The sequence below is a fragment of the Strix uralensis genome, chromosome 4, assembly GCF_047716275.1.
Source record: "Strix uralensis isolate ZFMK-TIS-50842 chromosome 4, bStrUra1, whole genome shotgun sequence".
NCBI lineage: Eukaryota > Metazoa > Chordata > Aves > Strigiformes > Strigidae > Strix > Strix uralensis.
This window is the reverse complement of record NC_133975.1, coordinates 60869188-60892797: the sequence shown is the minus strand read 5'-3', so window position 1 is coordinate 60892797 and position 23610 is coordinate 60869188. Positions and strand designations below refer to the sequence as shown.

General features: G+C 41.7%; 2 protein-coding genes across 8 annotated transcripts in view; one reads left to right on the top strand and one right to left on the bottom strand.

Moving 5' to 3' along the window:
• Positions 1–9907, bottom strand: part of CENPC (centromere protein C) — a 30337-nt gene extending 20430 nt beyond the window's left edge. For 5 of the 7 annotated variants that reach the window (XR_012628765.1, XR_012628764.1, XR_012628763.1 and 2 more), the window contains exons 1-9: positions 9791–9896; positions 8016–8062; positions 6764–6825; positions 6341–6438; positions 5185–5275; positions 4875–5094; positions 3852–4055; positions 1908–2278; positions 369–1218 (exon numbers count right to left, since the gene is read on the bottom strand). Coding sequence is in view for 4 of the 7 variants with exons in the window: in XM_074866961.1 (XP_074723062.1) it covers positions 369–1218; positions 1908–2278; positions 3852–4055; positions 4875–5094; positions 5185–5275; positions 6341–6438; positions 6764–6825; positions 8016–8062; positions 9791–9805 (1958 nt within the window). In the remaining 3 variants the exon portion in view is untranslated. Of the gene's footprint in view, positions 1–368; positions 1219–1907; positions 2279–3851; positions 4056–4874; positions 5095–5184; positions 5276–6340; positions 6439–6763; positions 6826–8015; positions 8063–9790 lie in introns of all 7 variants that reach the window. The other 2 variants (XM_074866965.1, XM_074866964.1) reach the window with 2 other exon arrangements.
• A 5079-nt stretch (positions 9908–14986) lies between these two features.
• STAP1 (signal transducing adaptor family member 1) lies at positions 14987–22646 on the top strand. The gene is made up of 8 exons (XM_074864944.1): positions 14987–15124; positions 17522–17593; positions 18265–18378; positions 19076–19132; positions 20073–20230; positions 20859–20987; positions 21632–21701; positions 22536–22646. The coding sequence occupies exons 1-8, from the start codon at positions 14987–14989 to the stop codon at positions 22644–22646; spliced, it is 849 nt and encodes a 282-aa protein (XP_074721045.1).
• The last annotated feature ends 964 nt before the right edge of the window (positions 22647–23610 follow it).

Genomic DNA, 23610 nt, shown 5'->3' with positions numbered 1-23610 from the left:
ATTTCCTCAATTTATAAACAAAGTAACCAACCTGACAGTGAAGTTATTCTGCGGGCGGTGGGGTTGTGTGCACATATGTCATTTTCTGTCTTTTTTTTTGTTTTTAAACTGGATCTGCTACTCACGTCTCAAAAGAACACTTTAAAAATTTCAGCTAAATATCCTTATGTAGAAGCAGACACTAGATTTGGCACCCACCTTTGAGAATAGGGTGCTGATTACACCACTTGGTTTCTCTATTAGCTATTCAAACAGTCTGAAACTGTCACATAGGTCAACTGGGCCATTACTGCTTAGAAGTTAAGAAGATGTGTTTCATTATCTACCAAGTTATACCATAGTTGTAAAGAATTACATAAAAAGCTTACTGTAGTCCATGTTGTGTGTTATGTTTTCTTTTGTTACTTTTTATTTTCACATCTGATGACTTCTTTTCTTTTCTTGCCATGTTCTGTACAGAACAGCTGTCAGAATCCATTTGAGACTCAGTGCCCTCACAGTTTGTGCAAACACCTTTACTGGTTCTGCGATTAATCATTTTGGGTCGCTTCCCTGAAGACTTAGCTGACAATCGTTTCTTTTCAGAATTCTTCACGCTGTCTGTGAGATGCTGCAGTGCTTTCACAGGAGTTTTGTTACTTGCACCATCAAGTGACTCCAACGTGTGCAATACATTTTTAGGCTTTTCAGACTTAGCCAACTTTGGACTCACCATAGCCTGTAATTTCTGATGCAGGGGTGAGGAAAACACTTCACTTGATTTTACAGACCCTTTTTCAAGCTCTTCTCCACCAGGTTCGCTGTCAGAACTCTCCTCTCTTTGTAACTGAGGCTTTTTATTACTACTTTTCTTCCCAGATTTTTTCAGCTTCTTCCTTGGACTTTCTGCCAGTCTCTTAGCTACTGTATCTTTTGGAAGTTTCTGCTTAGCAGTTTGATTCTTGTCAACTAAACTCTGAGAAGCTTTTGAAGCCGACTGCAGATAGTTGGGAGACTTGAGATTCTTTCTTGGAGACACAGTCTGTTCTTGCTGATGCCCAGCTGAAGGCATAAGCAAATCCTCACTTGGCATCACCCTTGTTTTACATTGTTCTGCATCAGATGCTTTTCTTTTCAATCCAGACCGTGACAACATCAGTTCTTCAGCTTTTCGCTTCCCAGATGTGTCCTTTGTCTGGTTTGGAGAGCCTTGCCTAAGCGCATCCTTCTTAGTCTTTCCTATCAATACACAAAACACTTGGTCATTAATATCTTTTCCTGCTAATCCTGAAGATACATGTTGACATCTGAATGCATAAAAATAAACCAAAGAATAAAAAAAAAAAAAAAAAAAGCCAAAACCAATTCACAAAAACAGATTTTTCCCTGATGGTTAAAAGAAGACTTTCTCTGAACTGTAGACTATGAAAAATTTTTGGTGTACTTCCAGCATTTCCTAGCAGAAAAAAAAGGGCAGAAATGCTACATTCAATTGGCTTTCCAATTTTCAGTGCTTCCTGCTACAAAACTGCTTCCTGCTACAAAACCCTTCTCAAATAATTCCTAAAAACTGATCCCCTCCAGTTCAAAGCGCGTATCTTAGCCTCCTTACAGAGAGAGAAGCAAAACCTTGTAGGTATCTACCTTCTTTGTCTGCTCATAAGAAAAGACAACACTGCTAACTTAATTTTTAATGTCCTAACAGGAAGGGCTAGGGAGAACAAAAAAAAATTTAAAAAGAGTGAAAGTGAAGACACTCTGTCTCACTGCCTTATATACACCCAAACCTAACTGTGCAACTGAAACATCAATTAGGAATCCATTAATGTCTCTCATGTACTTTACCCTTATTTCCCAATAAACCACCACAAAAAAACACAGTAATATGACCTGCAAGGAGAAGTCTGAAGATCTGTTAAATAACTTACCCTTGTTTTGCTTTTGAGATTTAAGAACCTTTCCTTCACTGTTAGAGACTGGATCCGATTCTGATGTTCCTCTGAAGTCTTGTACTCTGACATCCAAATCATCCCTTTTCTGTTCAGCAAGTGCTTCAACCTGTACTTTTCTGTTCTTGCCTTTCTTACTCTCTGTCTTCTCTTTTTCAGAAGGCTGAGACTTAGAAACAGAAGCTGCAGAGCCATCTTGTTTTGATTTTTTGTTCTTATGGGGTATTGAAAACCAAGAATTAACAGATACATCATTTGATTCATCAATTAAAAAGTCACATTCATTTTCTATTTCTCTATCTTGATCTTTTACAGGAGGCGGTGATGGCGGCGATATTGAGACTGAATACCTAAAGAAAGGCGGAACAAAGTATTCACATCACTTGGAGGGCAAAAGCTTTTGACTTTCAATCTTGCAAATCTAGTGGTGACTCTAGAACACCTAAACATGCTAGAGGACATTCCTCGGAAGAATTATAAAGTTCATCATTCATTGCCCTTTAGTTTCCAAAAAAAGCACAAGGCCTGCTTCTCCTTGCTTGGGCCTCACATTCACACCGCATTTCTCAGATGCTGGATGGTCAACTTCCTATCTACCCGGTCAGATCCATGTTAGCTCCGAAGACTGCTTGATCACACTCTTCAGAATCATGTAAGATTTTCCTGAATCCTCCAATCCACCTAGAAAAACATCTCAGCTTCAATCTGAAACATTACTCAACAGTGCTGTGGTTAAAGCCCAAATGGCAACAAAGCACCATGCGGCTGCTCGCTTGGTGGGATGGGGAGGAGAAAATATAACGAAAGGGTTGAGACAAGGACAGGGAGGGATCACTCACTAATTATGGTCATGGGCAAAACAGACTTGACTTGGGGAAAAAACACCTATTTAATTTGTTACCAATCAAATCAGAGTAGGATAATGAGAAATAAAATAAAATCAAATCTTAAAAACACCTTTCCCCACCCCTCCGTTCTTCCTGGGCTCAGCTTTGCTCCTGATTTCTCTACCTTCTCCCCCGCAGCAGCGCAGGAGGCAGGGGACAGGGGTTGTGGTCAGTTCACCACATGTTGTTTCTGCTGCTCCTTCCTCCTCAGGGAAGCACTCCTCACATCCCTCCCCTGTCCCAGTGTGGGATCCCTCCACAGGAGACAGTCCTCCATGAACTTCTCCGATGTGGGTCCTTCCCACAGGGCTGCTGCTCTTCCTGAACTGCTCCAGCGTGGGTCCTTGGGACAGGGTGCAGTCCTCCCAGGAACAGACAGCTCCAGCGTGGGCTTCCCAGAGTCCCGGCCTTCTTTGGGTGCATCCACCTGCTCCAGCGTGGGGTTCTCCATGGGCTGCAGGTGGACATCTGCTCCACCATGGACCTCCACAGGCTGCAGGGGCACAGCCTGCCCTCTCACCACGGGCTGCAGGGGAGTCTCTGCTCTGGCACACCTCCTTCTCCTCCTTCTTCATTGACCTTGGTGTCTGCAGAGGTGTTTCTCTCATATCCCACTCCTCTCTGCTGCAGGATTTCCCCTCTTAAATGTGTTATCCCAGAGGTGCAGCCACCGTCGCTAGTTGGTTCAGCCTTGGCCAGAGGCAGGTCCAACTTGGAGCCAAGGAGCTTCAAGAAGCTTCTCAAGAGAGGCCACCTCTGTAGCACCCTCCCTCACTACCAAACCACCCCCCACAATCCCAATACAGCTACATACTACTGCACTAGCAGACAACAGCACAGCACTGTTAAATCCTAACAGCACAAAACTTTGAAACAACTATTCAAACCCTTTCTCAAGTGGCATTTTTCAATAATGCTGGAAGATCCCAAAACATTCTCCCAGACCGTGTTTATAGATAAAAGGATGCTGTTCCAGTACTCGGGACTGGGTTGTTTTACAAGCAAATTATGTTCCACATTAAGCCTCAAAACAAACCTTTTTACAAGCGTTCCTGTTGTTACAGCTGCTAAGACGACCGAAGAGAAAGACTTCTCTATCTGCACAGAAGACTTAGCAGTACATTCTGTTCCTTGCGTGAGAACAACCTGCTTATTTCTCCCAGTCTGAGGTCCTTCCAAATTTTCAACTTCCACGTGGCTCTTCACCGCAGCAGGAGTATTTTGGTCATCAAAATGTAATCTGTGAACAGCATTCAAATACAATGCTATGAATCCTGACTGCACATTAAAGTATTGTGTGGATGGACAGATGCTCTCATTTTCTCCTGCTGACAGTGACTCACTTCTTATGAATGAGGTTCCATTTGATCAAAGCGAGGGCTACTCAGCAAGACAAATTTCTAATTTTATGAGAACGTGCTGCAGAAATTGTCAGGTCTCCCATACCCTAGGTGCACTTTCCTTCCAATCTCACTCCATCAATGGGAGTCAACGGGATCAGTGTCACTCCCTCTCTATGATCTACCCCAGAGATTCAGTCCTCCAAGAAAGCAGAACTGTGGCTGGGACCACAGGCCACTAGTGCAGCTGGGCTTCAGATTTTCCCAAGAGGAGATAATGATCACAACTGAAGTTGTTCTACCTCATATAAAACATTGTATATTCAGAGCAAGAGGAATGATGACTGCTCATCTCTGCTTCGACAAAATTTTTGTTAACTTTTAAGGTCTACACTGTCAATAGGATTCACTGAAAAAGTCTAGACTGTCTGAGAAGCTGATAATTTGGGGCACTTTCCTGCAAAAAAGGAGTTCAAACCTATTCTGACAGGGGTCATGCACTTTAGGGAACTAACCATTACCACCAAAATATTTAGTAAAAAGCAATTCTGCCATTTCTAAACCTAGATATGGAAATTTTCTAAAAAGCTTGGAATTATTTTTTATGAGTTCACAATCCAAACTCATAAATGACTCAAACCACCATGTTAATTTACCCTGGGGACAGGCAGGGGAACAACAGAGGAGATGACACCACCACAACATTCAGCTCTACTCACGTATGCGCAGGAGAACTATTTGCTTCCTCCACAAGAAGAGGTGATCCAACAGACTCATGATCATCCTCAGGGTCCAAAAACACAGCAGGACTTTTGCACAGTGCTTCAACGTCTTTTAATATAGTATTTGTTTCTCTTTTAGACACAGGAGACTTCATTTTTTTAGAATCAGCTATGTAATCATGTATTGCAGGTTTCAGGGGTAACTCATGTGAACATCCTGCCATATATATAGAATAGGTTATTTCTTCTACTCAATCCCAAGGAACAGTTACCCAAAAAAATTTAATTCAATAACAGTGCTACCAACCTGTGCTGCTGACTGGTTTTAGTGGTGATGCAGGTAAGGACTCTGCAGAATCACAGGCTTTTTTCACAGAGTTAGTTAACCCTGCCTTTGGCTGTCACAGTCAATAATGAATGAGACAAAGTAAAATATTTGATAAAGGAGCATTATTTTGACAGGAATATAAATTTCTATAGAACACAATATAACTTCCTTCCCTTAATTCTTACTCAATTGCAGCACGGTTGTATTTTAACTAAACACTTCCATTTTCTATCACATAAGACTTTCTAAAACAAACTGTAAATTTCAAACAACAGGTAAAAGTGCGTACAGTAAAAATCAATTTGCAGCTCTGAACAGACATCCTGCTAGTCCACAGGCAAGCTATTTATTCTTTGCATTAGAATGAACGAATTTAAACAATTTAATTCACCTTTATTAAGTCAGGTTGAGGTTTTGCAAGAATTATTTTGAGATTATATGGTATTCTAACATTAGACTAAAGTAAACAAACATCATTATAAAGGATACCTGTTCTCAACACTGCCATTAAGAGACTATCCTATTTTTACAAAAAACTACTAAAATCAAAATATTAAAACTGAATATACGAACTAGATTATTGGCATCATTCTCTCAGACAGCACATGTCCTTCAACTCAGACAGCACAGGTCCTTCAACTTGTTTCCACTCTTCAACAAAGTTACAGATATACTAAGTTATTGTACAGATAACCTTATCAGGAGTTGGCAAGCTGCTTTTACACAAGAATCATCTTTCAATTTTACTGTCCATATATCTGGCAAAGTGACTGAAACCAACCTCAATGGAGTCCAACACAGCCCCAGTTATAAGACAGCGTGCTTCAACCTGAGACCATAAGAAATTTAACTATCCTTGACAAAAAGCTGAAAAAGCTTTCATTAGCAAACCCCCAAGAAACTAATCTATGAAATAAATCTAATTATAAAATATTTACTATCAGAGCACAAGAAACTAAAAAAACCCCAAACATTACCAACAACTATTACAGAAGGTTAAATTATAGCCTATCTACTAATACAAGTGACATATGGAGCTTACTCATTCACCACTCATGCAGAACCTGTGGAACTAAACTTGTACCCAAGTGAAACTGTACCCAGTGCTACAGTGACACTGCCACAGCTGACTTACCCTTTGCCTCTGTACTGAAGTTCTCCTCTCATTTCTGACAATAGGAGTTGAGCAACAGGTTGCACTTGGAGAGCTTACTGTAAGATCACTGTCACAATCTATAAAGAAAAAAACATAGATAAGGGATTCTTGGAATTGTCAAGGTTTCATTTATTTTAACAAGTTGCTATGGCTTGTTAAGGTCACATAAATCCAAACAAAAAAGAAATCAGCTACTCAAAAGATTACCTTTATAAAACAGCTTAGACACAGTTTTAAGCAGCTGGGAAGGGGGTGCTTTTAAGGACTGTCAGAAAGACTTTATTTTTATCCATTTTATCTCTTTTTTTTATTTCTATTTATTTACCACTAAACACAATACAAGGAAAAAATGAATTTTTTCTTTAACCAGCAAATTAAGCGAAACACCACATAAAAGCTTACTTTCGAAACAATCCTGTATGAGTTTCAGTACATTTTGACCTGGCTGTACATCAATCTTATTTCTAGAAGGAAGAAGGGAAAAAAATATTTTCAATCAAAAATATTAAATGTTCCTGTCCCAGCAATATAAAAGTAGTAAAGTTCTAGCTACTTACTATTTTAGATTATTATTTCCACTAGTCCCAACTTTAATATATTTTACCTATCATTTCCATGAACAGTTATCTGCCAAGAAACTTGCCTAAATAAGGATTCCATGAGAAAAAGCCCCACTGTCACAGAATATGATGAAAATATAGAAATCTCTCTGCATTAAAGAAAACATACAACTACTGCAACAGCCCTCAGATAAAAGAGCTTTGGGATGAATAGAGATTCTCACTTGAGGAATGATTTTAAAAATATTTATTTATTTCAACTAATGCTGCCTGCACAGTGATCCAGTCTCAGGAGACCCAGAAATGAAACGTGTAGGCTGCACATCTAACCCTTCATACAAGGAGTCACCCTCTGCTTCTCTTTCTAGCACTTACCCACCGTTATTCTGTGCTTCTACAAAAGTTTCAGCAGCAAGAATTGGCTTGAGGTATGAAATCCGTAAGCAAGCAAACAGCTCAGCTGCTTGATTACTATTTCAAACCTCCCCAGGACAAATGAAAATAGCAGAAGTGATCCACTAGCCAGACCATTTTGATCAAAACCAAAATAACAAGAGAAAAGCCATAGAGTATTTGTCTGATAATGATTATCATATGCCTTTAAAAACAGGTAATTTGGTAAGCTCATGAAATGCATGTCTATAAATTGATTCCAGTAACAAAAAGCTCACAGACTTCTGACATGCCTTTAAAGAAAGCTACAGCACTGCAAATACTCAAACTCATCTCTAACATTTACCAGCAAGGGCCAAATAAGCCACAACTCTGCGTGGGCTTCATTTCCCTCCCTCCTGGAAGGGAAAATGTTTGCACAGAATACTGCTTCTGTGCTCAGGCAGCCTACATAGGGGTAGCTTCAGTAGAGCTACACCAGTCTGCTGCCTCAGCCGAGGATTACAAAAGAAATCCTTGTTGCTTTGTACCCTGGCACAATTTGCTCCTCCCACTGCTAAGAAATACAAGAAGTTTGGGAAACATCGTATATCACTTTAATAAGAGACACCCAATAGTTTTGACATTAAGCGCTCAGACAAAAATCAACATAAGTTTTCCAAACAATCATATCGAAGAATAAAATTTTACATGTAAATTACCCTCCTCCATGGCAGAATCTTGCTCTGTAGTCTTTTTTAAAATGATTCTGTGAAGAAATAAGAACCAATTTTTATGAAGCATGGTGACACCTGATGCAAAAACAAACAAGCAACCAACTTCCTGTTTCTCATGTAAGCAAGCCTCAAGGATTCTCAATCTATCTGAAACTAGTGGGAGTTACTGCAGCCCTAATTTTCTTAAGACTGTGGCAGTAGCTACAACACCTGTAACATCTGTCAAAAATTCAGCTTCCCACAAGAACCATGAAGCATCTGTTGCATTTACAGCCAGAAAGACTTACAAGAGATTTATATGACAGAAGTGATCGAGAACCTAAGGATTTGGTTAACATTTCTGTGATGACTACAGAAATAATCTTTCAAGTAGGGAAAAGGAATGAACTACCACAAAGCAAGCTAGGACATAGCCTTACAACTCATCCGTTGCTCTGTGAGAACTGCTTCCAGAGAGATTCTTACCCTGCATTTATCACAGGCAAGACCACGCTGACAGGCACTGAGAGCACATCTGCTGTTCCATGGCACAACTAAAGTCCCAATTAATACCCAGCACTTCTTCATATACTTGAGCCCCGAGTATAAACAAAGTCATTCGAAGAGCAGACATGACTCCAGCCATCTATTATCACAATCATAGTAGTAATAATTCAAATGACAGTATACTACCAGCATTACTTTCTGTGCCAACAAATGAAATAAAGCCTACTGAGCTGGGAACAAGCAAAGACTGTAGAGGATAAAAACAGGAAGGACAAGCCAAGAAAAATTAAAGAGCTAAGCGGAGTGCAGGTTTTCACCAACATGACAAGAAAATGTCTCCAAAAAACTCTAAATGTTTAGCTGAAAAACCATGATGACCTCTTCTTCATTTGTGTAAACTGGAATAGAGTGTATGTGTAGCGTTAAGATTATCTAGTCCTAACACAACAGAATTCACATTTTCCATAAATTTGCCACACTGATACTACTTTGCACTTTATGATTCCTCATTGGATACTACTTCTGGCAATAACCAAAACCACATAAGGATTTATATGACTGCAAATTTTCAACATCAGCTTAACATAGCAGGATGAAACTAGGTCACACAGAAAAACGACTGACCAAAAGTCATCACTTTGTGTGCAGAACCATACTCCACAGCACATCAGTCACTGAGGCTTAAACTTCTTCCCATTGCAGCGGAGTGCAGTATAATCAAGTGGCAAGCAACCTTTCATATAAGAAAATTAAAAATTCCTGTAATGGATCTAAAAGAGCTCTTAACAGTTTATTGACTGTTATGTTCATACCCCGCTACACATAAAGAGCTTTTAAAACTTAAGCTCTCTGTCTACCTCTGACAGACAACGGTAGGAGGAAGAGGAGTACGTCTCTAGCACGTCTAGACAGGAGTCACCGGTTCTTCACAGGCTAACCCGCGAAAGGCACATCTCTAGAGACGAGCGACAGGCGCAGTTGCAGGCAGCCCAAGGCAAAGGGGGCTCCCAACAGACAAGACAGCAGAGCAGAAGGGTTTTTGCCACCACCCGGCGCCGAGAGGGAGGGCAGAGCACTAACACCGGCCCCGCTTTTCTCAGGGTGAAGCGGGGGACCCCCCACCCCGAGCTCCGCCGCGCCGCAGGGGCGGAAGGACGGCCCCGCGCGCCCGCCCCTCAGGAGCAGAGGGCCGCGCCCCGACTCTTACGGAAGGGACAGGCCGCTGCCCACGGCACACTCCCCCTCCTCCCGCCGCCCGCCCTGCGCTCTCTTACCAAGGCCTCCGCCATCTCGGGCCGCCGCGAGGAGGACGAAGAGAGCCCGGCGGCAGGATCCGGCCAGGCCGCCGCCGCCTTCAAACCTCGGCCGCCCTCCCGCTGCGCGCGCGCACCGGCCACAGGCTGCGCGCCGGCCACGCCCCCTCCCCGCCCCATTGGCCGGCGGCCGCGGGCCGTTGTGGCGCCTGCGCAGGAGCCAGCGGCTGCCGCAGCCCGCGCTCGGCTCGGCACCGCCGCCCGCCTCTGCCCCCCTGAGGAGCCATGGCGGGCGGCAGCAGCCGTTCTTCTTTTCCCTCCCGGGAAACGCCAGTTCAGATCCTCGGGTTGCTACATCTACAGTAACCACAGCGGGTTGCAATTTTTTTTTTTAAACATCAGTATTACAGAATCGTTTAGGAGGGAAAAGGCTCTTAAGATCATCAAGTCCTACCATTAACCTAACACTGCCAAGTGCACCACAGAACCATGTCTCTAAGCACCACATCCACACGTCTTTTAAATAGCTCCAGGGATGGTGACAAAACCACTTCCTTGGGCAGCCTGTTCCAATGCTTGACAACGTCTTTCAGTGAAGAAATTTTTCCTTACATCCAATCTAAACCTCCACTGGTGCAATTTGAGGCCATTTCCTCTTGTCTTGGTGTTCATTACTTGGGAAAAGAGACCAACACCCATCTCACTACAACCTCCTTTCAGGTAGTTGTAGAGAGCAATAAGGTCTCACCTCAGTCTTCTTTTCTCCAGGCTAGCAACGTGGAGAATGTTGAGTGAAGAACTCAACAATGAGCAAAAACAACTGCTTGAGAACAAAACACCATACTATCCACAGTATCTTACAGTATGTGCAAAAGACAGCCCAAAAATATAATTTTAAATGATGCTTTTTATCACACACTGGCACTGTTAAAGAAGTTTCTTTGCAATTTGAACCCTAGACTTCCTATAGCAGAGTCTCAGTCATCAAATCTTATTAAAAAAAAAAATTACTCAAATGATACAGCCAGAAAAAAAAAAAAAAAAAAAACAACAACAAAAAAACCCACAACAGCTCAAGCTGGGTGCCTCCAGAGAGGGACCCTGAAAAAAGAAATCCCTGGGCAATTTTACCCTCACAGTCTGTGCACCCGCCCCTCACACATTCATCATGTGCCTTTTGGTCCAACGGTGATTTCTGGTCTGGGATCTTCTAGCACCTTTTTGGATTCCTTCTCTGGATCCAGCCAGGCTGTTATCTTGCCAAGTTGCAGCTTCTGCTCATGGTTGTAGCCTCCTTGTCTTCTAGTTTGTGCTGGCTCTGGAGGCCCTCTTTTGCTTAACTAAGTAGAAGTTCAGCAAGCCTAGGTGAAAGTTCACAGCTTGCGGCCTAAGGCTTCAGCAAATGCTAAACAAACAGTATACCAAGTCACACAGTCACTTGCGGTTGCACTCAGTTTGTTTACAAGTACTTCAGCACTGATGCTATTTAAGGCTCTCAATTCTGTCCCTGTGATACCAGTTGCATCTCTTTTCATTCATCTCGAGGGTGTAAAGGTTCGCTCATGTAATCATGCTAACCATCCTGCATAGGGTGGTCTTAGGAACAGTGAACAGGTCGGTTTGATTGTAGAAACATTGACTTGTATCAACAGTTCTACCTGTTTCAGTGACCACGAGGGATTAAACCAACACTTGTTTTTGCTCTACATGTTTGATAGCCTATGGTTCAATTTCAGATATTTGTGGGATCAACTCTCTTATTTGCAGAGTTGAAGTTGGATTCATCATGGTAGGTGGAGGGACTGTAGCTGGTATCTAGTCAATTCTCTCACAAGATACATTGGTTTGTATTCTGCCAACTTAACCATTAACCACCACACAACACCTGAAATCAAGTGTTAAACAGCAACTGGTATCATTGGGACAGTGAGATGTGTTTTTTCTGATTACCTCTGTCACAGTTAGATCATACACCTTACTTGATTCTCAACAAAAAATGAGAGTCCCTTCTTTAGGTTTTTCAAGAATTGCGAAATTGGGTTCTGTATACCCTATGTGGATTATTTTCTTTTCAAATTTACTGCTTTTCCACCACTCTAGAGCATTCATCCTTTTTAATTTTATACTTAGTCATGCTGTAGTAGTCACCAGAGTTGACAGTATCAAAAGTAGTGAAATATCTGACTGCATTCTTTGTTGATTTTCAGGAATCTGTCAGCTAGTTGATTACCCACTACTTGTTTGACTTAAGAATGGTGTATCCAATTTTCTTTTCTTAAAACTTTAACAGCAAAATAAGAACACAATAAGACAGTGTATGGTCCCTCCCATTTGGGTTCCAATTTTGATTTTCAGGAAATTAAGTCCTTGTCTCCAGGCCATATATCATGTACCTGCATTTCAGGTGGTGTGGGTTGATACCATTGAGCATATTTCCTTTTGTCTTCAAACCCTTTTTGCATATATAAAATACTGGGTCAACCGTGCATCTCCATCTAAGAGGCTGGTCCTAGCAGGGACAAAGGTCCCAGGTACAGCTAAGTGCCTGTCAAACGCTCTTTCTGCTGGTGACAACCCTAGAGGCTGGTGAGGTGTATTCCCAAAATTGCATAGCACTATTCTTAAAAATTCAGACCATTTCAAATCTACCTGACTACAAGTTTGAGGAACTGTGTTTTTGAGAGTCCTGTTCATTCTTTCCACCTGTCCTGATGACTGCAGATGATATAGAATCTATTTAGAATCAGTATAAATAGTTACCCACTGATTACGTCCCTACCAGACTGCTCTTGTTAATGCAGTTAATTCAGCCCCTTGGGCACTCACCAAGGGTTGTCGGTGTTCCGCTTCAAGTACTTCTGAGTTTCTCACCACAGCATAGCCTTTGTGTCATTTTCCATTCACATAGTATGACAATCCGTCGGTGAAAAGGGCTAGATCCGAGTTCTCTAGAGGGTGATCCTGCAGATCTTCCCATAGGCAGCTGGAGTGAAATGCTACCTGAGCACAGTCATGATGCGCCTCACCATCAGAGGGAACAGGCAGTAAAGTTGCTGGATTCAAAACATTACATCTTTTTAAAGTAATATTATCTGCATTCAAAATCGTTAATTCGTAGCGATGCACTCTTTGTGGGGACGGTGCTTATGTAGCATGTTGCTTAAGAATCAGTTCTACTTCGTGTGGGACACACACAGTTGTTGGGTCACCCGGGACTAACGGTCTGCTTTCTTCTGTGCTAGTCGCTGTTGCTGCTATTGCTCTAACACAGGAATTACTCCCTGCCGGTACAGGACCCAGTCGAATTGAGTAATAAGCCACAGGGCGGCAGTGTGGATGTAGTTTTTGAGTAAGGACTCCGGTGGCTACTCCTTTGTTCTCATGCACAAATAGTTCAAAGAACTTGGAGTAATCTGGCAATCCCAGTGCTGGAGAAGAAGCTAGAGCTCCTGTCATAGCTTGGAAAGCCTTTTCTCTCTCTGGACCCCACCGTAGAGGCTCCACTTCCTCTGCCTAGGTAGCTTCTGTCAACGGCTTACTCAACTCCCCTAGCCCTGGTATCCCGGGTCTGCAGTACACTGCTGTGCCTAAAAATCCTCACAGTTGGTTACCGGTTGAGGTATTTCTACAATAGCCTGGACCTGTTCTGGGTCTACTAATCTTTGTCCTTCTTTTAGTATGAATCCTAAATATTTTACTTCCTGTTGATGCAGCTGAAAGAGATGTACAGTGACCTTTTTCTGCTAAGCAGTGTAGCCCATACAAATGTTTCTCATCAAGTACAAGGACCACTAATCACTGGCTCTATTGTGTAAGCCTGATACAATGCAGGCCTTGCTTTACCATTGAAAGAAGCTAAGAGATTGGTATGAGGCGAACATCCCACCCCAGACAGGGCCAGGGGTGCCGAAGAAGCATGAAGTCAGCAAAAATCATGAAGTCAGCCTAGTATTTCTTAACAGCAAGCAGTGGACTAAGTGCTGGCTTGTCATCATCAGCCTTGCCAAGCAAAGGTGCAGGTACCCATGTTCATTAGCTTTTCTGCAACATTCAACAATAAAGTCAAATTCTGACATTTAACCACAATCAATAGAGAACATGTACAAAGATCTGCAATTCAGTCAAAATCTGAAAACTTGTACCCGTCCCCAGCCATTTTTAGAGATGATATGGAGAATTTACTTTCATACGTAGGGCTGAACCCCTCTTCTGCTAGAGTTGGTCGGCAGCTATCTGTCTATCACAGATCACCTTACCGACCAATTACATACTCATCCTACACCTACGCACAGCTGAGAAACAGAAAAGACCAGGAAGATGTTCAATAAAAAACAAGCTTTTTTTTTTTTTTTTTTAAATAACGTTTGCTTTGCATTTTGTAGCAACCAACATCTAAACACCAAGTCTTGCCATCCCTATTCTTTCTGACCACTAAGGGAAAGGCCAGAAACTAAGCTAAACATCATGATACTGTGAAACTGATGGAAATTTCACCCCTTGTTTCATCAGGGCCAACATTTCATTCCTGAACTACCATCTCCCTTCATAATTTCTCTAAAGGCTTTGGTATATTAATTAGCTCTTTCACAACAAAAGTCTTCCTACAGGCACGTTGCAAAGTTGATTTATCCTTGCCAGTTATAAACAACCGTAGGTAGATTTATTTCCCAATATTACTGTTAATGTCCTGTAATCCCCCTAGCCATTTGCTGAAGAAAGTTCAACTCTGACAGTCTCAAAATTAATCTATGCTCCCAATGAAAACTTTAAATTTGATTTCAGAGGCAGCTGAGAGCAGTCTCCCCAGTGGCAGCAGCCCATGAAAAGTCCAGTGCTGTAAGCCATCAAAAGCAGGCTTTTCCACCATGACCTCCATGACACCCATCACAGGAATGATGCACTTTTGTACCAACATGCTCATCATTTGAATGCCTTCCCTCGAGAAAACCCAAGGAGTACACTCTAAAGGAAAATTTTAATCCATTCAGTTTGGTTCCTCCCATGATCGTCCACCAAGCAGAGTTGTCGGTGTGTACTGACCTAAAAGCAAATACAGAGACTTCCTCTTTGAGGTGCTGCTTTTTCCCCCCCCCTCTCACCGGGGTGAGTTCTCTGGCTGAGGCTGATACAGAGCAGACTGAGAGCAACGGGAGTGAAGGGGAAAAAAAGAGCACAGCAACAGAGGATATCCAGATATCCTGCTGAGATATCTAAAGAATGCTGAGAGGCATTAGGGAGCAGCCTGAGGAAACTCCTCAGCCAGCCCCCCGGCAAATCTTCCAGGAGAGGCAGAGGATCAGTGGTCTACCTTTGTACTTGCAAGGTTACCTGTCTGTCCGGCACTCAAGATGCCAGGTAAGGTACGCAGTCCCGGGAAGTGTTGAAGTATTTCTTCAACAATGTATTGCTGGGAGCTACAGGTCTGTGGGGGGAGAAGTTTCTCAGCACTGGCTGACACAAATGGTTGCACTGAAATAATGATATCTGGTTACTTCTGTTCCTATTATAGGGGGGAGGGTGTGTATATAAAATAAATTAGGTAAGGTAACCATCAATATCTCCAGGATCCATTATAATTTACTATTACATACTGAAATGTGAATTGAGTTTGACTGATTTCATAGCTACCACCACGGTGAAAAGCTAATGCAACATTTTTAATACCAAGAGCAAAGTCTGATGTGGTTATATTGCTCTGATGCATCCTCTATTTGCTGGAGAACAGTGTCCATACTTAAGTCTTCAGTGACATGCCACCTGAAGTATATATGAGATTCTCTACATCTTTTGGTTTTTTCTTCTTGTTAGTAAGGGCTGATGATTTAACATATGTGGGCTAACTAGGAAAATGAGTGGGTTTTTTGACCCAATATAACTATTTAAGACACAAATCTGTAAATGCCTACATGCTTGTGTATGTTACAATAGCATGTATGTTCAGAGCATGTCCCTAATCAAGCTGACTGCCCTTTTTTAGAACTTCATAATGACAACACCTGTACTTACAATTACAAAGTCGTTTTTACCCTACCTACACTCACATCTCTGTAGATGCAGAAGCAGAGACAGAGTTGAGAAAATGAGAGTCACACAGTGCTAAAGGTAGATATAATCAAAAGACCAAAATATCATGGTGGTTCATAAACACAGGAACAACCAAGTACCACACAAAACAGGAACTCAAACAAAAAGCGGGCTGATAATCTCATTCTTTCTGCAATTAATTCTTCTGCAACACTAGAAATTATTCAATGCATTGCTTTGTTGTATTTAGCAGGAGAACACCTGCAAGTTTAACAAAGCTCCCTGTTACATTCCTTTATTTATATCCGCTTATGTAAAACCTTATTTTTCTCCTGAACAATTCCTCCTCCTGAAACTCAGTAACTACCATACTTGAATTAAAAAAACTAATGGGGCAGAGCAATAACACGCAGCCGATCTGAAGAGACTTACGTGGACCGACGAGGTGTATTATCACTTTTGAGAGACCAGATGCCCAAGAGAAAAACATATTCATGGCTCTGAAACAATAACAAGCACTCCTAGGCAACTACTGTTACTACATTTTCATAAGGTGCAGTTCAAAAATTTCCCATGACATGCAGCCCCACACCACAGCAAGCATTCACAGCCTTCAGTAACTGGCCAGGGACAGATGGTTTAATGAGGACATTTACCTTAACAGAACACTGAAGTGCTCAGATGTTGGGGTCCAGAAGCTCGATGCTAGTAACGCTAGTAATTTGAGAGAAACCACCAGAAAGACTAGTTAGGAGCTAGCAGGGTAAAGAGCAAGGATCACCTGCAGGATACTCTAGGGAATGTTGCTCACCCTGATTCATATGACCTATCAGACTTCACAAGTTATTTCTTTTCACAATCTTTGCAACCATGTTTTAAACCCCTCCTCAAAAAAAAAAAGCTAAACAAACCCAAAACCCAAACAACAAACACAAAACAGGTAACTAAAATGAAAACTAGAACAGAGTTTCTGTTTTACAGAAGTTGCCTTCCTAATTCAGCGTCCCATAACAGCGATAGGTATCAGGGGCACATGGAAATAGAAAAACCTTTCCGGTCACTCTGGCATGACTGCATTAGGAAAGAGTTAGAAGAGTCAGACAATCGTATTTACCTTGGCATGGTGTTGATTTATGAACAGTACTACACATAATTTAAAGACAAGGCATGCAAAATACCGCTTCAGATGCAAGAAGCCCAGTTAATAGGTCAGACTATCATCAGGCTCCATGATCTCCCTATAGCAAGTAAACTGTCAGAATCAAAATTCAATGCAGAGAGACACTTCAAGAGACTAGTGTTCAGAAGACTGGAGTCTTTACATGTGTTCATGTCACACTATTTTCCACTTTTAGCAAGATTTTAAAGTGGCATTCAAAATGTATTTCTCTTCCATTACATACCCCCTTTAAACTGTTAGACAAATTGTTGACAGATGTTTAAAAAATTTAAATTAGTTAAAAGTGAGGTTTTCTAGTTCCATGCCGAATTAGGATACTAGAAAACAAAGCCTAGAGCATGTATATCCTTTTGCCTGTAGAGTTATTTACTGAACTTTTTTTTGCTTACACTGCCTACAAAATACATACTTGCTTTTTAACCATCTTTAAAACACTGAAAGCTAACATATGACGACACAGTTTTTTCTTAGCAGTTCTTTCACTTTCAGCATTTTGTGGGAACTAAAAAGATCATCTTCACAAACTGACACTTCCTCATTTCCAACAGGAATTTAGAGCATATTGGACAGAACTCAGAGGAACTACACTCTTCTTTTATGATGATAAGAAAGCCCCAACCGTGAGTAACCTGCTACCTTTGTAACTACCCATCTGATTAAGTGCATCAGTTATTTTCATCAAGTAATCCTTATGTACTCCAGGCACCTCTTGGCACCCTTTCCTCATCACCATAGTCCAAAAAAATAGTACTGAACATTGTAACAGAAAGGCTGATATCAAAAAAAGCCAGAGTGAAACAAACAATAGCATAATAGTTTGCCTCTTCAGAACAAAAAAGGAGTATTTTTTTGGCACCTGAGCTACAAACGTATCCACATTGCTCCATAATTTTACTGAGTGCTTTTTCTTCAGCTGTGCATAAGTGTAAAATTATTGTGATGTGTAACATGACCCTCCTTTATGCAGCTGAGGAAGAAGTGCTTGGTGTTATTACACTGTACTCCAGCTGAGGGTTTAGTTGGGGTCACAAAGAAAATATTCAGGGAGGTCTCGTGGATTTAATCTGTTTGTGATTATGAAGATTAAGATGAGAAAAATCCAGAAGTGAGAAGAGCTTCTGTAAACAAAAGCAAAGGACTGAACTTTGGCACGTCTGCCAGTTAAACTTAACCCAAATTCTAGCATAAAAAAGTTTCAATCTATTTTCTTTTAAACAAATTCCTTCGGAGAGCAGCTAGATTTTTGGTGAAAATTACAACTTGCGGTATTTTTCTTTTCCTCCCTCCTTAGTACTCACAGAAATTAGATATATCAGCTTTGACATCAGCAACCAGTGTTCATCCAGATGAAAATAACTCTGCACAGTTCATCCTGATGCTGCCAAATGGGGAACTTGAACTGAAGGTAAAAAGAGGAAAGCTGTGATTTGTAAGCCACTTGGTACTTTACTCCATCTCCCACAGATATCCAGAGCACCATTTTGGTATGGGAGTCAAGCTGCCTTCTTGACGCCAAAGTGTACAACCTGCAGCCAGGCAGCACCAAAAGGCAGTCGGGGGGGAGGCAGGGCATAGGAACCCAACAACAGGGAAACTCCACCTCAAGGCATCACAAGTTTTTCTCAGGAGGATCTGGGAATATGAAACAAGCAAAGACTTGAACAAGAAAATATACAAGAGAAACCAGGAAGTATCACACTGACTGGCCCACATCACCTGTAAAACCAAGAAGGGGATGAAATATCTGACCACCCCACCATTCAGAAGCCATACAGACTGTAGTGCTCAGGGCCTATCTAGAAGGTTTTATACTTGAGACTCACCTATCCCTTAGCATGGCCTTCTCCTTGGATCCACATAATCTTCTCCTTTTACTCCAACAGCGCATATAATTTTTTTACCTTTCTGCCTCTGTCTTCTCCCTCTAATTGAACATGTAGTACTGGGGAAGTGCAGGGTTTCGGGCTGTGATGGAGCTTGGCAGGGAGCTCATTTCCAGACATGGAAAAGGGTGAGAGTTATTTGAGGCTTCCTCATGAAATATCATACATTTTTTGTTATTGCTGTAGTTGTTCTTACACCGTCATTTTCTCTTCTCTCAGGCCAATGACTGTGAATGTGGGAAAGAATGGAAAGGTTTTATTCTCACTGTAACAAAGGTATGGAAGAGTTTTATATCTCACTTCATGTCAGAAGTGTCTGTAAGGGTGTTTTATCTTCATGCATGCCAGAAGTTGGCTTCCACAGGCACAAAGTCTGGCTTCTGATGAGTTCTCACACACTAAGCTGTTCAGGGGTTTTGTTGGGGTTTTTTTGGTTGTTGCTTTTTGTTTTGTTTTGTTTTCCTGAGGAGTGCAAAAAACAGGCTGATTTAAGCCCAGCTCATGTGCAATACACACTCTGCCATGGTACCTAGTAAGACGCAGTTCCCAATCCACTGTTCGCTGTCCAGGAAGGAAAATACTTCTAGCACAAGTTCATCCCCTGCAGCTGTGAAAAAGGGAGCCTGCTCTGAGAGACAACTCTCTAAGTCTTTATCATGGGATGAAGACATAACCAAACAAGTGGTCAAACTGCACATCCCAGAGAATTCCTCAGCCCTGTGTTTTATTTTAGTATTCTTCTTAGTTAAATGCACTTTGAAAATAACAAGACCCTCTTTGATACTGACCAGTGGAAAAATGAAGGAAGTTTGTTCACAAATGACTTTACACTGGCCTAGCTGAATCATATAAAAAACTGAGGATGGCTAAAATAGGTTAAATTTTATTTATGCAGCCTTTTGCAGTATAGCAACTGCAAAATATTGTTGTGGATTCTTACATCATTCCCAATTCTGTCAATGCACCTTTCTTCTAAATCAGGACACAGATATCCTTATTTCACTATTGTAACAAAAACATGTGTGCAGCATTTTATTCAAAGCAAAGTCATATCCAAACCTTCTAGATTATCACAGCTGCTTAAACCAAGCAGGTAAGAAAGATTTCTGCACAGCAGCTGTGCTCAGAGATTAGCCATGATGTGTACGCAGAAACAATTGCTCACAATGTTTGTCCACTCTTTCATTTTCTTTTCAATTATGCTGTTCATTTTCAGCTGTCAGTTCCACCAGATGAGTCATTACTACCTGGGCAACTTAGAAGAATGCATGAAGTGCTAGAGAAGGAAAAGAAAAGGATTATGTGTAACAAGTGTCCCAGTGCATCCTTGAACAGAAACAGCCCTCCCAGCAGTACACTGACCACTCTGCCAACGTAAGCTCTGACTGAACTATACGAACCCCAAGACTAAAGAGTCTTCCCTTCTTTCAAAGTATTATTTACACACAGAGGTTCCAAATTCAGCTGTTGTACAAGGGTTGTATAATATTCAGTGAACAAAATCTACCTTAAGGCCTTTACAGAATTTCCTAAGGGACAGATTACTCCTGCAGCTTTCCTACAGTGCTTTTTGTTTTGAAAAGGCTGAGTGCAGCGTATGGCTATGCCTGAAAAACTTTTCAGAAAGCCACATGTTGGGCTGCTGTATCTGCCCTTCTGAGAAAATGCTGATTACCGTTGAGAAATTCAAGGCAAGTCCAGGTTTCTCTTCTCACATTCTTTCCAAGGGTCCAGAAAGCATCATACCTGTATGAAAGCTTCACTTTCTCTCTGAGAAGGCCAAAGCACTGCTTTCCTGATTTATGTTCCTATAGTAGCATTCATCAGCAAGAGTCCTCCAGGTGTCATGCCTCTTGGCAGCTATGGCTACTTGCCCTGGATAAGCCAAGCATTGTGAAGAGGTGTTAGCCTGGCAGACTGCATCTCTTCACACAGCTCAAAATGATGTGGCCTTGCCAGTGTAACTCCCATTCGTGCTGTTTCTCTCCTCCCTTCTATGCAGGTGCTTCTATGCCGTGTCTCGGCAAGAAGCAATAGAGATGTTAGAAAAGAACCCTTCATGTGGGAATTTGATCCTGCGTCCTGGCAGCGACAGCAAGAACTACGCAATCACTATCCGACACGAGCTGGAGTAGGTTGATTCCACCATGTCATCCCATTCTTAACTAGTACACACTGTATTAAAAGCTGAATTCTTAATTCCCAGAGTTGACATGTAAAACATATGCCTTACCTTCAGGCTATTTTGAGAGGGCAAATGAGGTAGCAGGGGCGGGCCTGAGACTGATTTCTTTGTTCTTTCCTCCTCCAAAGCCAATTAGATTAAACAAAGAAGCAATAAAGATCAGCCAGCAAAAGCCCATTTCCCTGGGTAAATGGGCTTCCCCTGTTTGCCATGAAACACTACTCAGTTTAAGAAATCATCATGCAGAATGACAGTGGAACAAGCCATACCCCTTTGTAAAATGAATGAAAAACAAGTATTTTCAAACAGTAACTTAGTCTAAAAACACACCACATTTCAACTGGATTGCCACGTTTTAGCTTTTGCAGAGCTTCAGAACAAGAGGCATCTGAGACACCAGAAGTGACTTTTGCAATACCCAGTGCTTCTAAACTAAAAACAGGGAAAAACAAACCCTGCCACACACCTTCAATAAACTCTGGGGATATTATAAAGCACAGCAATTGCTCCTGAAAAGGAGTTTATAATGACAACAATACATCAAAAAGTATTTCATTTCAGGCAGCATATCAACTTTCATTTTCTTTCAGTGCCCCATGCTTAAAGCACTACAAAGTGATATCCAAAGGAACAAGTTATGTTATCAAATTGGAAAAACAGGTGAGCAATTCTCTTGTTGAAGATTCTTAAGCAGGTGTAAGAAATATGACTTTGCAGAAAACTAGAAAAGCTCTAGTAAATTCCTAACTATAATTTGTAAGTCAAAGTAGAGCATGTGGAGAGTTCACCTTTCTTGTTAGTCCAACTAACCTAATTTCAAAGAACAAGTAGGGAAAAAAACCACACATCAGCATCTTCTCTCTAACAAAAATAAAATCAAACCACTCACAAAACACCCAAGATTGCTTCTTTTTTTTTTTTTTTTTTTTATTTTCAACTCAGGCTTCAGTACTAAGTCTGAAAACTAGCTCTCATTGCAGCTAGAGGAAGTTAAAAATGCCCTCCATCTAACTTGGAGAAATAAAATTAACTCAGTTTAAGTTTGAGCAAGACTGTATGGACCCTGTTGTTTTGTTTAAAACAGTTTTCTTCCACTTTTCTTAAACCATGTTTAACTCATGGCCTGAGAAACATCCTATTGGTTTGAAAAAGCATCTGCTGTTAAACCGTCTGCTAAAAGAGCACCAGCAGTCATTGAAAAGCACAACAGTGCAGAGAGTGAACTCTTGGTTTGTTTACTCATTTGATGGAAGGGAAGGACTTACATGTTCAAGGGTCAAAACACAACCATAGATTGCAGAGGGCTGTACTAGACCTCACAGCATCCAAATGCTGGATGGAAATCTAGTATCAGTTGTTTGACAAACATTGCTAGGGATCCCAGCCTGCCAGCATGTTTTTGAAAATGTATTCTCAACACATGTAGCATGTTTTATTTGGTGGTTTTTTTGTTTGTTTGTTTGTTTTTTTGTTGTTGTTGTTTTGGTGAAATAGGTGACACTCCCAAGCCTTCAGGATGTTGTCAGTTACTTTGTGACCCAAACCCGAGGGAACCTGAAGCCGTTTGTTATAGAGACGCGCGCTGCAGAGGACCCAGTGTTCTGAAAGCTTAAGTTAGTTGCTTAAGGCACACACAGGAACAGTCCTGCTAAAAGAAAGAGGCACGAGAAGCAGCACAGGAACTCCATACTGTTGAAGGTAAACAGAAGGCATTCCCCAAGCTACTCATTCTCAATCAACAGAACAGCTATTGGCCCTAAACCAAGAATGTGATGCAGCTTTTCCCAGAGAAACTTCTGAGATATGGGGAGGGCAAATAACCCCAATTCCTGTGGAAAAAGAAGACAAGAGTGGGAAAGAGAATATTGTATTGAAATTAGGTAGACAGTGGTTGTGTGCTCAGTGCTGTCACTGGCTACCAGTGCAATAAACTCTTCATGTTAAAAACCCCATTTCTTGTCTACTCACTTGTAACAATATCAGGGATATTTATGACATCCCACAGACACAGCAGGGATACCTCACCTCTGCTGAACCTTTAAGCACTGCCAGAGGTCCAATACAGACAAAAAAGCAGAAAATACAAGTCTGGGTAGCTTAAACTGGGGGTCCCTGGTGCTCTGCAAGGTCACGCAACCCTTACAGGACCTGGAACATCCCGAGTAAGGCGGCTGGTGCATTTCCCATGTTATGCAACTGAGGGAGGGAATAAATTCAAGTAAACTGAGGCATCTCCTGCCCAGATGAACATTCCCATCCCTTCTACGTGCCAGCAGGGGTCTTCATCACTCTGCCATGAGCTAATGCAGGAAACTAAACAAAAACAAGTTAGTGTCCCAGTTGGTTAAGCTCTCCGAACTACCTTCTCCATGGGCCGAAACGAGCCCCAGTGAGTGCACAAGGAAGACAAGACTGCACGGCTGGTAAGGAGGGAAGGCAGCAGGGCACTGAGAGCCCTGCTGATCAAACTGAACAGCTGTGGAATCCCACTGAACCTTAGACACAGCATCCATCTTCTTGGAAACTGGGGATCCAGCCTTCAAAACAAGCAACTTCAGCCATCAGCAGT

Bases quoted from the DNA above. Each gene is read 5' to 3' on its own strand.
- STAP1 (XM_074864944.1), top strand. From the start codon at position 14,987: ATGCTGAGAGGCATTAGGGAGCAGCCTGAGGAAACTCCTCAGCCAGCC. The intron at 15,125-17,521 runs GTAAGGTACGCA...CATTTCCAACAG, and splicing joins TCCGGCACTCAAGATGCCAG to GAATTTAGAGCATATTGGAC. The intron at 21,702-22,535 runs GTGAGCAATTCT...TTGGTGAAATAG, and splicing joins TTATCAAATTGGAAAAACAG to GTGACACTCCCAAGCCTTCA.